At 41.8% G+C, this 16467-nt stretch overlaps 1 protein-coding gene across 17 annotated transcripts in view; it reads left to right on the plus strand.

Moving 5' to 3' along the window:
• The window catches only part of ADGRL3 (adhesion G protein-coupled receptor L3), a 490362-nt gene that overhangs the window by 388911 nt on the left and 84984 nt on the right, over positions 1-16467 (plus strand). For 16 of the 17 annotated variants that reach the window (XM_021393480.1, XM_021393481.1, XM_021393496.1 and 13 more), the window contains 3 exons: positions 152-255; positions 6987-7172; positions 10853-10891. In XM_021393480.1, coding sequence (XP_021249155.1) covers positions 152-255; positions 6987-7172; positions 10853-10891 — 329 coding nt within the window. The remainder of the gene's footprint in view (positions 1-151; positions 256-6986; positions 7173-10852; positions 10892-16467) is intronic. The other variant, XM_021393491.1, reaches the window with a different exon arrangement.

Here is a 16467-nt window from a genome sequence, read left to right on the forward strand (position 1 = left end):
CAGTGGTTGAGATCCAGCTTCACTTTCTTACTCCCTTGGGAGCTTTCCTGCCTGACCTGAGGCAAAGCCCTCTGTCCGTAGTCTTCATTTGGTCAAATGGAGATGGAGTATGTGGCCAGTAACACTGAACACAGTGGCTTTCCTTTTCCAGGTGTTGCAACTTTCCGGTGTCTTGCACCAGATGGAATCTGGGAGCCCCAAGGACCAGATCTCAGCAACTGCTCTTCTCCATGGATTAACCACATCACTCAGAAGGTAAAACCTTCCCCGCACTGTGTCTCTGTGCTGACCTTCCTCAGCTTCTTGGTTGTTTTCACAGCAGAGACCCCAAAGTGACCAACAATCACCCTTAAAGCATGAGCAGTCTGTAGTAGCTAAGAATTGCAAGGAGAAAGCGGGACTGTAAATACTTGATGAAAATTAAGGGGAAAGAGGGTGAGGGAAAGGCAAAGGAAAGGAGCCGGAGAGTGGAATTAATGTAGAATGAATGACATTTCTTGTTTGTGGCAAGAAAAGGAGGAAGAGGGAGGAGGAGGTGGTGGGTGGACATGTGAAAGTGCCAACTTATTGCAATGGGAAACCTTCCCTTGCACGCATCCCCAAGGATTTTCTCCTGCCATGCGGCACAGGATAGACCCTGTAGCTGAGAAATCTGTACCGAAGAAAGGCAAGCTCAGTATGAAATGTTTGCATTGTGCTACTGACTTTTTGTTCTTAACTTCTTCCCAGATTGTAAAAGGACTGGTAGAATAGAAAATAACACTGCAGTAATGCATTACTTTTTACTTTTAAGTCCCTTGATGAATGTTTTGTAGCACTTCATCATTCATCAATGTTAAAAGTGCATTAACATGTGACAATGGAAGTTCAAGACAAGCAGAGCTTATTTGGTAGCAATATGTTGAACATTTTTGTTATTAATGCACAGTGGTGCTTTCAGCTGATTTCATTACAAACAGAGACCAGATGTGTGTTTACGCCACAGAGTCTGTGGGCTGAATCCTTATTATAGCAATTTGTGTGGATTTATTTGCTCCTTTAGCAGGAGCAAGAAAGTCCCAGTGTTGCAGGCTAGCTGTGCTACAGCATGTTAGCAGCACTGCACTCCAGGAGCTCCGGTGCTCGTTGATGAACAGGTGACCATACAGATGAGGCTCCTCCCCATCTCCCATCTTAGCTGAGGCTCAACAAGCTGTGAACAACTAGCGCGTACACCCCCAATCAACCCTATACCACTTCATCTGTGTTTATACCCATACCTCGCCAAAACGAGGGAAAGACATAAATTAAGGCAGGGCTGCAGTGACACAGCACAGCTGTTAGGAAGCCCCTGGTCCTTCTTGGTGCTTTTGTCCCACACAGGAGGGCGGGCAGCTCTCCTGCCACATGCTCAGGCTAGCTGATTAATAAAGACTGCCTTTGCTGCCATTAGCAGCTGTGCAGTTCTTGTTTTATGACCCACGTACTTATCCTGGAGGGGTTAATTCTGCTTACTCCAGCCATAATTCACCCAGGCGGCTGGGAGACCTCTTGCTGCTCAGTGAAGATGGCTGGGCCATTAGCCATTAGCAGAGGGAAATAATAGCCTGCACTGATGAAATTTCCATCAAGGTTAGGCTTACTTTATTTGAAACCACAGCTATCATTTGCGTAACAAATGAGCCCCATTTAATTTGTTATGCGCTTTCAAAGCAGGCTAAAATTGAAGAGCCAGGTTTTCAGAGATGCCCAGCAGGCCGCAACTGGGGCTGGTTTTTTTTTTTTTGTTTTTTTTTTTGGTAGGAGGAAGGTGTTTTTCTGGAGGAATTTAGCTATGTTCAACTTTGGGAACCTTTCACAAGTTGGTGGAAAGACAAGGGGCATCTGACAAACAGCTCTGGATCGAACCTTTTTGTGCCTGAGTGGGAATCTGCTGGGATCTTGGGGCCATGTGGCCTAACCACAGTGGAAAGTTGAATTTCTAATTACTTGTGAAATAGCCAATAGCCACGCGATATCCCTGCCTGGGTGAGGAGCTTGTAAATCATCACTATGCTTAGAGTTGGGGACTGATATATCCATACACTGGGCACTGGTTTCACATATCGCCACCGTGGACAGGATACCACTGCCCTGAGCTTGCCAGTTTTCTCCTGTGGCTCTCTAAAGCTGATAAGGGAGGCTTCCTCCTCCAGGGCAAAGCCAGTTCCCCTTCTGGATGCTGTGAGGCCAGCCAGAGGAAGCAGTAAACCAGCCGTGCAATGGAGGTAGGGTATGTCTGTCACCTGCAGCTGAGCTCTCCTGTGTCCCCAGCTCTCAGATCCTCTCTGGTCACCCATGCCACATCTTCTGTAGTTACAGCACTGCGTAGAAAATGGGTTGAAATACTTAGGCATTTGAGATTTATACCTACCCACTGTGTCTTCATTCTTATCTGCTATATGCCTCAGAAATCCTCACTGCAACCTGCTGGGTCCAAACTGCTCAGGAAGAAGGACGATGGGGTTCCCTTTCAGCCAAACCAGAAGGAATGGCAGGGGAATGCCATACTTGCTTTCATGTCTTTGTAGTGAAGTAAGGATTGTTACTTGCTTCTTTTCTTTCTCCTGCTGTGCTCAGACTGTACGCTGGGTGTTTGCCTGCTTGCATCATAGTATTAGGTTTTACAACTCTCTGTTAGCTTCCATTAGAGTTATTGTGCTTGATGGAAGATCAGAACAAATGTCCGCTTCAGCAATTCATTGCCCCCTTGACATTTACTTTAACTTTATTGTTGGTGCCTACCATGCCCTCATAACATAGCAGGAGAATAAACTTGCCAGCGCTATTGAATTATGCACTGCTGTGTGGGTTATTTCTAGAGTCAAGCAGTAAAAGGAAGCAAAAAGGTCAGCTTTGGATACATTGCATCGTCCTAATCATGAGGTCATACGTTCAGGCTTAGCCTGTTTGTTTTACCTCTTGCTTTCATCAGTACTGCCCTTTGCGCAGTATGTGATATGCCTGAAAATGTCTTTTCCTCGCTGCAGCTCTCAGTTGAGGGTGGTTCCTGGGGGGGAGAGGCCGCATTAGGCTCAATTTTGAGGGTCTGAAGGAGAGAATAACTTATCTGTAGTAGAATAAAAAGTGCTATATCCTCCAGGAGTATCCAGGCCTAAGGCTGAAGGCACAGTCCTAACGATACCACAATGCAATACAACCTCCAGGTTGCTTCTGCCAGTTTGTGTTCAATGCATTAGAATGTATTTGATGTAGCAGATGCTGCAGCTGGCAGATTAGTAATGGGAAGTTAAATGCAGATTCCTGTAAGTTGTTTGAATATAGTTTCAAATACACTTTTTTCACTGTTCTCTAGGTCTGTTGTGCTCTGTAGAGAGCAGCCATACACCTCTTTGTTGGACAGCCGGTGTTTGTAACGTGTCAGTTATATCCTTAGGTATCATCCAAGAGAAGAAAAAAAGCAAAGTTGAGTGGAATGGCATTTTCTTCTTCAGAAAAAGGATGATAGATGTGCTCTGACTGTACTGCATGAATGAGCATGCGTATGGTGAAACCTCTGCCAGGGAAACAAAACGGCCATGAAGGCTTTGCAGTGTCGAAAGTTGTCCCATACCCCCATGCTGGCAGCTGGTGGTGCCTGATGAAACCTGTCAGATGTTTGTCCCTCCAGAAAATGACATGGAGCTGACTGGTCCTTCTGTGAGCCACTGGTTTAAAAATCCTCATTCAGACTTTCATACCGTCTTTTTCTTTAAATATCACTGTTAGCCCCAGGCTGCAGGAAAATATTTTTGCCTATATGACCACTGATGTTTCAGCATATTTGCTCTCTTCCCCAGCATTTTTTCTTTCCTCTGAATTTTCTTTCCTAAATTATTCTTTGCAATTTCCGCTATTTTTATTCTACTGACCTCTTCTGCAGTTGATTACCTCTGAGAAAGGTAGGAATGAAGCAGCAAACATGCTACAAGAGAGCTGTTGTTAGCCTTTCCAAACAGAACTCTATAATTCATAGGATCATTTCAGTTGAAAGGGACCATTAAAGCCCAACTACCCTGCGAGGAACAAGAACACCTACAGGTACATCAGGGTGCTCAGAGCCCCATCCAGCCTGACCTTGAGTGTCTCCAGGGATGGGGCATCTACCACATCTCTGGGCAACCTGTTCCACTGCTTTACTACTACTGCTACTATTACTAATTCTCTTGCTTGAGTATATGAAGCAGGCAGGAATTTATGCCCTAACAACTATTACGTCACAGTCTTTTCAGTCATAAGAGTAAGAGATATAGTAGTACAAACTAGAAAAATGTTAGCAAGTGTTACACAGCGTTATTTCAGGTGTGTCAATGCTCCTTTATAAACCTGGGTGGAATTCTGCCAACCTGCCCAAGTGAAAGAGAGGGAGCAGTTTCTGACAGATAGAAGAGCCTGTTTGGTGTGTTTGGATTTTGACAGGAAAAGCATTCTCTTTCTTTCAAGTAAGCATTCCAAGATGAGATTTAACCAGTTTGCAAAAAAGCTAAAAATCATCCAGAACAACCAAAAATTAAATTTGGTTTGAACAGAATGTTTTCTTTTATCCCACAATCCACTTTTTGGGTTTTTTTTTTTCCAAATTTTAGTTTTTTTCACCATCAATAGAAGAAAAAAAAATAGGCTCAACTCACAAAGAGATGTAGTATTTTTACTTCATTTATTTTTCTTCAGCCTTCCAGCAGAAAACTCAGTTACTTGTACATTTTTCTCTGCTTCTTGCCTGCCTCACAGCGACAACCTGACCCTCAAAGAACCTTGTAGGATTGTTCCCACTTTCTGTGGATGGTGGTGACTATGTCAGAACTGCATGGAGAGCTTCAACATGAAGCTCTCAAAAGAACAAGGGAAGCTGGCATTACCATGTTATATGGCCATAATTTTGGGTACTCTTCGCAATATGAACACAGGCGGGATGGAAAGAGTGTCTCAGCTCTGTTGTGGGGGCTTGTTGCTGCTACTTCTGAGTGACACTGAAGAAGTCTGGAAATGAGTGGTGGTGCCAGGAACTAGTTCATTAGTCCCTCAACCAGACACACTGTCCAAAGATGCACTGGGAAATTTGAGTGCTTGAAATGAGTTTGTGAGCCAAGACTTGATAAATTTTGAGCATTAATGTGCCTTTTCTCAGGCATTTCTTCAAATTTTGTATGTTTGGGGGTTTTTTTTTGGTGAAACAAGAATTCTTCAAAGTTGCGGTTTTTAGGACTGGTGATCAGTGTAAGATAAAAGGAAAGGAATTTATTAATGATCAGCCCATGTTGTTTTTGCAGACAGGTAGGAGCAACAACAGTTTGCAGTTCAGTACAAGAGCCATATTCCAGGGGAAGAACACTCTTGGGTTTGTCTTTGTAGCAGATGAGCAATTTGCTTTGAATAGGCCAGTCTGCAAAGATGCATCCATGAGAAAATGTAAGCATCAAATGTGAGTAGCAGGTTTTTTTCTGAGTAAAAACACTTGCACTTCTGTGATTTTCTGTAAGGCTTACAAAAACATGGTGTGTCGTCATACGTGTTAAGCTTCAGAGACAAACTGCAGGAAAATCTTGATTTCTTTACGTAAAGGGATTTGATGGAGTTACTCTTTATTGTCCTGGGTACCAACAGAGGAGGTCAAAATTCAGCCTCTATGCTGGCACGTGGCTTTCTTCAGCTGCTTAGGAGAACAGGCAGCTGTAAGAATAGGATCTGGTTTCTATGGCATTAGCTTTGTGGGTAACAAGAAAGAAATAATTCAATTTTTGAATATATGTTACCATTGCTCTATTGGGAAGAACAACACATTATCTCCTTTATTCGTCTTATCTATATCATCGTATGGTTTAATTCTCTGAAGATGAGCATGTGAACATCTTCAGTTAGATCTCATTAAATCAGATGAGCTGTTGCTGTCAAATTGATGGAAGTAAGTTATTCATTTATAACTGAGCTAATTGATTTACTGAGAGGTAGAAGCTTTGCCTGCAATATTTCCCTGGAATCTTGTTTTTATAATAAGCACCAGAAATTGAGAGGGGAAGATCTGATTTCTAACTGTTCTAAGATGAAACAATTGGAAATTTCATGTGAAGAACCCAGCCGAGTTGGTCATTGAGCCTGACAGAGAAGTGGGAACTTCATTTAAATGTCATCCTGTACAATTTCTCTTTATGCCTGACATATTCCCCATGGATGTGCATTCCAGATAAGAGTAATATATAATGAAGAAGGATCAGAAAGTTGCAATAGTACTTCTGTGGTGAGCTGCTCAAAAAGGCGATGGGACCAGCTGGCCCTGCCCCCAGTCCTCATGGCACAGGAGGGGAAAGGGGCAGAAGGTGAGGAGAGCAATACAGAGCCAGGAAAAAAAAAAAAAAAGAAAAGCCTTGAAGAAAAAAAGAGAACTTCCCAAATAATTATGCAGTGAATTTCACTACAGGTGATTCGTGAATTTTATGACTCAGTTAGGCAATAAAAATCTTTTAATAGGAAATACAGCCAAACAGCATACTTGGTTTTCCCTTCCTGCAAGCCTTTGTTTGAAGCCTTAAACCTTTTGTTCCTGAGTTAGTATGCTTTAAAGCTAAGAATCACTAGGCTTATTACAGAAGTAGCAGCCATTGGGGTAGGGAGTACATCTCCTGTGTGCAAGTGCTAAGTGTTAAACTAGCGCCTGATTAATAAATCCATGTAATAGGAATTGTCAGTATTTTTTCTCTTGTTCATCTGGACTGTGTCATCTATTTTTGTTCCTTTTGCAAGGAACTTTTTTGTGCAGAAGTTGTAGCAGAAATCACCTGTTCGCTATCAAATAATCTTCTGGAACCAGAACCAGCTCTTTTCTTGACAGGAGAGCCTATGTACATGTTTCCTTCCTGAGAACACTGCTTTGCAAGGAGCTGACTCACTTAAACCTGTGAGGTTGAGAAGGCTGGATTAATGTCAGACTAAGAGCTAAGGGTCAACCTTTGGTCCTGTTTTCTCCATTGTAGATGAAGTCAGGGGAGATGGCTGCCAATATTGCCCGAGAGCTTGCGGAGCACACCAAAAACCACTTGTATGCTGGTGACATCACGTACTCCGTGTCTGCCATGGTCCAACTGGTGAACTTGCTTGACGTGCAGCTCCGAAACCTGACGCCGGGCGGGAAGGACAGCGCTGCACGCAGCTTGAATAAGGTAAGAACAAAGGTCCTGAGGAAAGGATGAGAGGCTGGAAAAAGGTTTGGCTGATCCCAGAGAGCTATTAGAAGTCTCCTTCTGAACGGGTGCCTTTTGAAGAGAGTGATTCTTTCTTAGTAGACGAGAGTACCTGGCAGTTTTTGTTTACAGTGTATTTTATTCTGTGGAGAAATGAAACAGTTGTAAATGCCAAGTGTACTGTTGGTGCTGGGAAATGTATACCCTTAGATGTGTAGATAGATGAATTCTAGGTACTTCATCGTGGTCTCACCTCTCATAGCTCAGTATGAGAATAAGTAAAGTGATACAGTGGCAATTATTGTGGATTTGTGCCAGCATGACTGAGACCAGAATTTTGTGTAGCATTTCCAGTACTGAATCTGTCTGAATAATATAAACCAGAAAGTCTGAATTTTTAAAACCCAAAAATGCAGAGTCTAATTTTTGATTTTTCGTTGTGTAACATCAAAAGATGCTGAATGTGAAGTTCAAATGGATACTACTATGCATAAATATTAACGAATAAAAGCAAACAAAAATTTATATACACTTGAGATACATTTATCAAAGGCATGTAAGATGTCAGCATATTTACATCTAACGTGCTGAAGACGACTTTGTATTAGAGGGCCTTTGAAATGATTACCTGTCACGTAGCCCAGAAGCACTTTTCTGCATGATGGCTCTGTGGTTTCTTTGCCCTCTGCCAGAGTTAAGTGTACTTGCTACTATTAAAGGCGCTAGAAGTTGCCAGCCATGGGGCAAAATACTGGCTGTGGAGCCTGCAGGAATATATTTAAATGTAGGGTTTCCTTGGTCCAGGGCCCGCTTCGTCACAGAATCTGATGTAAACACATGGGATAAGACTTACCTCAAATTCAGGCAGTGGGTTGTGTTGGCCTGTCATCAGAGCAATGACCAATTGAACCTTGTGGCTACCAGCATTTACCATGCCAATAAAGCAGGTGGTTTTATTGGCCACCTACTTAAAAAAAGACCCCAAATTTTGTTGTTAGCAGCGTAGCTGGCTCTGACAGTCCTGGCATCCATGTAAGTGAAAAGGGAATTTTGTTGTGAGGTGGTAACGATCCCAGCTAAGCCTGAAATTTCTTCCGTGTCTTCAGAAGATACATATTTTTTAGAGAAGTAACATTGTCTTTTTGTTGTAAGATATTACTGTAGACTTATTCTCTTTTAAACGTGAAGGGCTTCAGGATTGTTTAAGATTACAGCCGCGTGGGAACTGAAGTCGTCCTGCATATCATGTGCTTTGCATGTGCTCTGAATTGGGTTATCCTGGTGCTTGTAATAAGTGCTGCTTCCAGCTATTTTATAACCGTGTCAGAAATAATTGTATTAACTGTTACATCAGCATAACATTTTTGTTATGATGAAACCATTGTTTTATTTGAAATTATGGTGATATCTGACAATATCAGGTAAAACTGGCAATTAATGTCACCTACTAACAGGTTTCACGATTGTAATCTGCTTGCTCTTCTGAACATGCCCTAGCCACACCCAACATTTTGTCACTTCAGCTTTGCAAGCACATATTTTTCATCTTTTAAATCCTACCTCCTGCTGTTCATTCCGATTACACAAAATGGAGTTGTGTCTTGGTGATGGTTGGGAGTTACCAAGGGGACTGACAGGTTCGGTGAGGCAGAGCCACTCAGCTCTGCTGTCACTCCTGTGGTTCCCCTTGCAGGTTTTTCACCCACCATCAGCTTTGCACAAGTAACTTATACAAATCAATTGCACTCCACATTAAAATTCTGGACCGTGTGGAGTCCTGCAAAACAACGACGTGAGTCAGTGATCCAAATGACAGGTTCGGTAATTTACTTGCTCTCATTCCCCACTTAATTCTTTAGAAGAGCAACTGTTCTGTGTTCATTTAAGAATGCATGAATTTGGCTTGGAAGTAGTATTGGGCAAACAAAAGGCAGCAGAGTAACTGCTCCATTTTCCCCTTCGCTGATCAAGAGTATTTCCAAAAAAAAAAAAAAAAAAGGAAAAAGTCATTTGCAAGGAGTTTTAGTTAGTGTTGTTTGGTCAGAAAGGAGAAATAAAGTGAGCACTAGCCATTAAATATTCTTTCAATCATTAAAGGAAATGTGCTGGGGATTTGCCTTCATGCTCCATCTGAAAGTAGTCACCTGTGCTCTTTTGCTTTTGTCTTCTTTTTTTTTTTACAAGCTGATGTACAATGAATTGAAATAAACTCGCATAATCAGAGTTTTTAAAAGCCATCATCTTTCAGGAGCCACTTTCTTGTCACTAAAAGCTTTATGCTTTCCACTGGATCAGACTTAATTAAGGTAATAATTGTTCTATAGCAGACTGGTGAGACCCCCAAGTGGATAGCGCTGTAATTTCCAGCAAGGCTTTCTTTGATCTCCATTTGTCTGTGAAGTCTTCATACGGCCAAGTTTACCCAGGGGAAGATTTCCACTGTTACAAAATTGATGAATTAGAAATTGAAATTAGGCATTGCACAATACCTCAGTGTATTTTGTTTGTTTCGGAGCCTCAGAACTCTCAGGGACAAATCTGCCTCTCAGCTGTACTAATGGGATGGCACTGCCATGAGTCAAGAGCACAAGTTACCCCCTTAATCTCCCTGGAGATTCTCCATTTCCATTTCCAACCCGGGTACATCTGCAAAACACAACCCAGCAAAGGCAGTGGCTCTGAGCAGCCTGATTTTAGTTGCACTGTTGCAGAGCAGTCTCATGTTTGCTCATTGTTGCAGACAGCCCACAAAGTCCCATCGAGGTAAATAAGTGCCTATTTGAATTTCATGATACACTGAAGTGCAGTTATCTGGTAGGAAGCATGCAAGTACGTATCAACATACAGTCTTTATGTGGCTCTTGTTATAAAGGTGGGATTCTTTATGGAAAAGCTATTCAGCATATGAAGTATTCAGGCCCAGTAATAACAGAGGAAAGGACAAACTCCATATGAAAGAAAACTGGAAAGTTCATCCCTTAAGAAGCAGTTTAATCTAAAGAGGAGAAAATGGCCTCAACTGGAAATATTAAATCTGATCCACATTTCGTTGTTACAACCTCTTGGGTGGCCCTTTATGCATTCAGAATCTCTGGGCAATGCTCTCTCCTGCAGTTCTAGGCATGACCACAAAGCTGGGCCATGAGAGGCTCTGCCTGGAGCCAGAGTCTTGAGCAGGCAAGTCAGGATGAGTCCCTACCACTGTCCTGCATATGGCTTGCTCCCTGCTCATCCAAAGCTCTGCTACTGCTCACCATGCCTTCAGCGCTCTCCAACTGCCCATGCTCCTCTCACATAAATAACAGTTAGCTCTTCCTTTCTAGCCTTGTTTGACATGGGAATACCACATGTGCTTTCCAAGGAAAGGAGGTCTCATGAGCACCTCCATTTTACTTCTCCCACCATCTAACAGCTGCTCTTGCAAAGTGGCATGTGTAGGCTTTACTGAAAAAGGACTAACCTGTATTTCTGGATCCCATCCTTTCTGCCTTCTACTGCTGCCTAACTCACATATTTCCTTTGGTTTGGTTTGGTTTTAGGAGCTGTTTAAAAGAGAAATGAGATTTTTGCATAGGCATTTTCTTCAATTTTTTCCCCTTGTTCTGTCACTAACTTGTTTTTTCTATTCCATCTTTAATCTGCTGTCTTTATGGACTCAGCTTCAGAAAAGGGAGCGCTCTTGCAGGGCCTATGTCCAGGTATTTCTTGTGTTTTTAATACACGTCCAGTTGTTTGACTGAATGATTGTGAAGTGGTTCTTGTCTGTGAATCTGATTTTTACTGTCTTTGTGGCAGCAAGCTGTAAGGTTAAGGTTACAGGATAATATGACCTTTACTTTATTCATTTCCCCTCCACACCTGCCCAGTTGCTCACAGACTTTACAAAAATGTGGGACAAAAACTCTGGGAAAAAAAAAAAAAGTGGGAAAAAATATAAAGAAGATCTCTGACAAGACCCATTCAGCCATTACAATAACCAGAACTATATGGATGCATAAAGAATGCAGAACTCCTGCTCACAAATATGTCTCCAAACCGGTTGGATTTCGCTTGCAACATGTTACTCAAATAATGGCTGCATGCATTTTCTTGGTTTTCCTTCTCACTTGCAAATTTAGAAACAATTCAGAATTGCAGCACTTGGCATAAGGGAGGAGGTAGAATCATAATGAAATGCAGTGTCCTCACAGAGGGGTGTAAGAAGGAGGAGAGTGCTGAAAACTAAATATAGGATTAGGAACATAACGTCCCATAAAGTTCACCCAGCTGCAGCCTGAATTCTGTAGGTTTGCACTGTGTTTTACATGAACAAAGTCAAGGCCTAGCGTCTTGGAAAGACTGCTTGTAGCCTTTTCAAGAGTGAGGCCTTGGTTTATGACATTATTTATCCTGTCACCTAGGCTTTTATAGCGTTTGCTCCAGTGACTTTTACATAAAGCTGTTTGTATACTATGGGTGAGTTAATACTGCTTTAAGAAATGTGAATGTTTTACCATCTAATTTCTGTCTTGTGCTTATGGACTTCAGTGTTGTTCTTACGGATGGTTGGTCATTATTCATATGTGTATGCGTAACAGAGGTGTGAAAGTGAAACCCACATTTCTGGAAGGGACTGCATATACCTGCTCTATTTCTGCAAAGTTGAACTTCCTACAGCCCATATTGACTTTATTTTGTGAGTACATGCTTCATTTAGCGTGTGGGATTAGGTGGTTTAGATTTCTAGGGCATTAAATATAAAACAGTACACCTCTGTGCTGGTAGCCTGTCTGTCTCTCCTGTGGATACGGTCGTGACAGAAAGCCATCTCTCATCTATTTCCTTCCTTACACATTAAAGGATAAAGACGAATTGTGAAGTTATACATATTGTGGCTGGACTGACCCCTGTTAAGATCCCAGAGAAGTTAACTAGTATTTTAAGGAATGTTTACACTGCATTATTCACTCCCCAGCTAGCTATCTTGTCCACTGCTAAGAGTGTAAACGTGGTTAGGCTGGTTTGACCATGGATCATGCAACACTGTTGGGGATCTTCAGTACTGCTCAGTCTGTAGTTGTCCTTTTTCTAGCTGCACGGGCACACTCTGCAGACTCAATGCATGCTCGTCGTCTTCTTCTCTTCGTTCACACAGTAATGAATAGTGGATTTAACATACTCTACAAAAGCTTGTCATTGATAGAATAAAACCTGAATTATGCACAAACTTCAACTTACCCTTAATTTCAAGGACTCCTTGCCCTTCGCTTGGAAAGGCTACTGGTGTGTTTAAACATTAATCATTTGCCTACCACTTTAGTAGACCAAAGTTGATGAAAGCTCATTGCTGGAGCTGTTTAGTATAAATATGGACAAAGTTGGTAACTGTATTGAAAAGGACAGTCTTGTAATGGAGGACTTGAAGAATGAATTGGAGGACCTAATTGAACCTTTCGACTCTAGTTTGTATTATATGGGGGTAAAATAATGTATCTAGACATATTTTCATACAGTATGTTTCCATTTGCAAACCTTGTAGCTAAAGTCATCAAAAAATCTTGTGGGGGAGATTTTGTCTGTAATAACAATTAAATGTGACTGCGCATATTCCCATTACATGCCACTTATGCTTCACCAGGCAGTAAAATGTCTGAGCTGTCAAAGGCAGCTTTGTAGAGCTTTTTCAAAATATTTTAAATGGGGAAATCCTGGACTTTATGAAGTTAATAGGAGGTGAAAGTCCTTGAAAAAATGTCACCAGTTGCAGAGAAATTGAGTTTTCAGCCTTTCTGCCATGATCTCCTTGTGCTGATCCCTTTGTTATGACTGAATACAACACACAGAGCTGTTGTATGTGCTGAAGTGTGGCTCCAATCCTGCCCTCCTTAGACAAAGAAGAACGCAGTGCAAAGTTTATATGAGAGATGCCCACTAACTGTAAAAATCAAAAGCACAATTGAAAACAGGTGGATTTGGGGAAGGAGAGGGTGACTTGAGAAGATAATAATTACTAATATCAGTCTTAATGGTTTATTGGGACTGACAAACCTGTGGCAGTTGAGGTGTAAAGCCTTCTCGAGTCCATAATAAATTAATAATTTAAATAAACTAGTAATATTGTGAGTTATTCAGAGATTAGACTGTGAGAATGCAGTATCAGATTATCACCTTATCTTTTTTGGTAATACCATATTTTAAACAAATAAACAATTTGATTTGTCTGTACAGTACTACAGTATTTCTTGAGTTATAAACTCAGGGATTTTTTTTTTTTTTACTGAAGACAGAGGTTACAGAAGCCCCTCCTTTAGTTGAAAATGTGGTAAATGATGATTTTTTCTCTCAGAAAAATAATAACCAATCTGATGGGTGATGTAATAATACATGTTAATATAATGTCAGGACAGCTGCTTGAGGATTTGCCCATCTCCGAGACTGTTTGGATTTGGTGCTTAGGGACATGATTTAGCGGTGGGCTGTTAGAGTAGTATGGTTAGGTTGCGGTTGGACTTGATGATCTTGAAGGTCTTTTCCAACCTGAGCAATTCTATGGTTCTATGATTTAAGAAACTTCCGTAGAAGCTTTAACTTGCAATAGTAAGAGACACCTAAAGAAGGTGAGATTACTGAGGTGGATGTCCAGGATGGGTAGAGCGAGCTTGGAAAGGCGATCTGTTACCTAAGGAGCATTAGGCCAGGTGTCTGGCTTTTTGGTGGCTGAGGATGATCTGCACGCAGATTCCTCCTGGAGCTAAGTCTCCCTGCGTGATCAAGCCCACCTTTATGCAACACACTGTTCTTGGCACTCTATTTTGGGAAAGGAATGACAAAGTCATTGTGCAAGAGAGTGAGTCACAACAGATGACACATTTGATGGCTGTAGCCTCATTTGGTGACTGGTGTGTGACATAAACCAGTAAGAATTTTCTGAATTTCTTTCAGAGTTGATATTTGTTCATTTTCCAAAGGTGTTTCTCCTTATATTGAGGCTTTGGAGTTGTAGAAAACACTCAGCATTTGTCTTTTGAGGACAGTGAAATTGGGATTGGTGTCAGATTTCTTACCCACTCATCAACAAGTGACACAAACTTGCTGTTTCTCAGTTCCTCATCTTACAATGCTGTGGGCACATTCCCCTGGCTTCTGGATACACAGAAAGGATAGTAAAGAAAAAAAAAATGAACATTCAGACATTGCAGTAAATGAGGCCCTATTAACATGGGGAAAAACATAGCAGTTTGCTGTGAGATTTAGTAGCTGGAAACAAGAGCTTTAATAAAGACTTACACCACACAGACCAGGCATACAGAGTCCTTTTAACCTCAGAGATGCACTTGATTACAATCTGAGTTCACCTACTTGCTTTGCTTGGATTTTTGAGCTGGAGCAATGGGGATGTCACGAGGCTGATGTCTTTCCCTGCAATGCCAACCAGCAACCCCTTCCTGTACACAACTGTGTGCTGCATTTGGGAGACAGATTGCAGAAGTCAAAAACTTCCCAGGAGGTTCCCATTCTTCTTTTTTTTAAGGTTAGTCTCAGCTGCTTCAAAGGTGGAGGTTGGTGAATACAATAACCAGACTAAGTGGTTGTTTAGTGGGTGGCGTGGAAGGAAGCAGCAGAGCATCACTTTTGTAGCATTTTCCTGCTCTAACAGCATTTCGTGCTCTGGCTCCTGCTGTCCTCTGGGCTGTCCTGAAAACCAGTTTGCCCTGGTTTGTAAATCTGAGCTTACCTTTACAGTAAATGGAGAAGATGATGGAGGTGCCACCCACTCCAGAAAGACTACAAGCTTCTGGATACAGATTGTCATCAGAGCCACCAGCCAGGCCAGCACTAAGCCCCTGGCAGGGTCTAGGTAGCAGATGGCAGGTGGCTGCCATCAGAATCGTCCTTTTTGTTCTCTCGGAAGTTTTCTGGATGCTTCATACTTCTAACGTAGGCTGTTTGAATTGTTGTACTAAGCAAAAATGAAAGGCTTTCCCCCAAAAGGTTCAAGGGATTAAATTTAGAGCTGAGGAAAAGAGGAGACTTTTTTTTTTTTCTTTGCAAACTTACTAGCTCTTAGTAGATAAAAGGTGTGTCTGGGACTTTGCCAGTAATATTTAAAGTGGATTAATTCTGTTTTTCCCACTTCTTGCTTGCTTGCTTGCCCAGCTGGCCTCAACTTCTGTGAAGACTAAACGAAAGAAGCTCTTGAGACAGAGAATAAATTGAATTATGCCGCATTTAGTTGTGTTCTTGTTGTGCCTGCAACAAGAAAGACTCTAACCTCCATTTATAAAGAAAGGGGCAAATTAATGAGGATTTTCAAGTTCCTTGTTTGGTCACTTAATTGGCTGTATGACAAAGAGCTCTGCGGTGCGTGTCAAACAACTTTCAGAGTCCTCTAATGATTTGTGCCTCGCTCGACTCCTGATGCTATTCTGCGCAGCCTGTCAGGAGAGGTATCGTTGTTGAAGTGGCTGGAATAAATTGGCTAGCAGTGTGCATACAATGTAGTATATTAACTGTAGCTATGGGGAGTACTTTTAGCAGCTTTTTCAAGATATCTAGATGTTTGCCTATAAGCAACAAAGTGCCCCAGACTTTCATTTAATGTAATTAAAAGGACATCTGAAAGAAGAGTGACTCACAGCAGGGTTCAGTGCTTGGGTAGCCCTTTGTTAAAACTCTGTGAACTTAATATACTTCACAGCTTGATAGACCTGCACTTGATTTATGTCAGTAAGAGCAAAAATATAAATCCCCACCCTATGTGTTTCTGCTGCATTGAGACTGCTTGGGGAGAAGAGGTTCAAAGCAGCAGCCTTGGGTTTGTCACTGGAGTCTGAAATTTTTCATGTGGATATTGGAATGTGAGCACATATTCCTCTACCTACAACTAAGCTTCACATGTAGTAATGCTCTCACATGTAACAACAGAACTAAAAAAAAAATCTAATATTTTCTGTGTCGCTGTGTGCTCACTTTCTGCTTAAGGCTGAGTCAGCCCTTAAATCTGGAGGCACAGGGAAAAGTCTCAGTGTGAATTGCTGTAGAGGCCAGTGGGAGATGTCCCTTTGATTTGGACCACTGGGAGAAAAGAAGAATCTCGCAGACGCCCTAGGAGTTCCCTTGAAGGCTATGGATATTTCATCAAACTGGCATTTATCGTTTGCAAGCCATTTTCCTTTCTTTCTACATCTTTGCTCACTTCCCCTGTGTGATTATTCTAGCAATTGCTTGTATGGTCTCAAATCTCAAACAGTAGGGCAGCAGATACAGATGATTCATAAATGCAGTTCTCAAGTTA

Source organism: Numida meleagris, chromosome 4 (genome assembly GCF_002078875.1).
Source record: "Numida meleagris isolate 19003 breed g44 Domestic line chromosome 4, NumMel1.0, whole genome shotgun sequence".
NCBI classification, from domain to species: Eukaryota; Metazoa; Chordata; class Aves; order Galliformes; family Numididae; genus Numida; species Numida meleagris.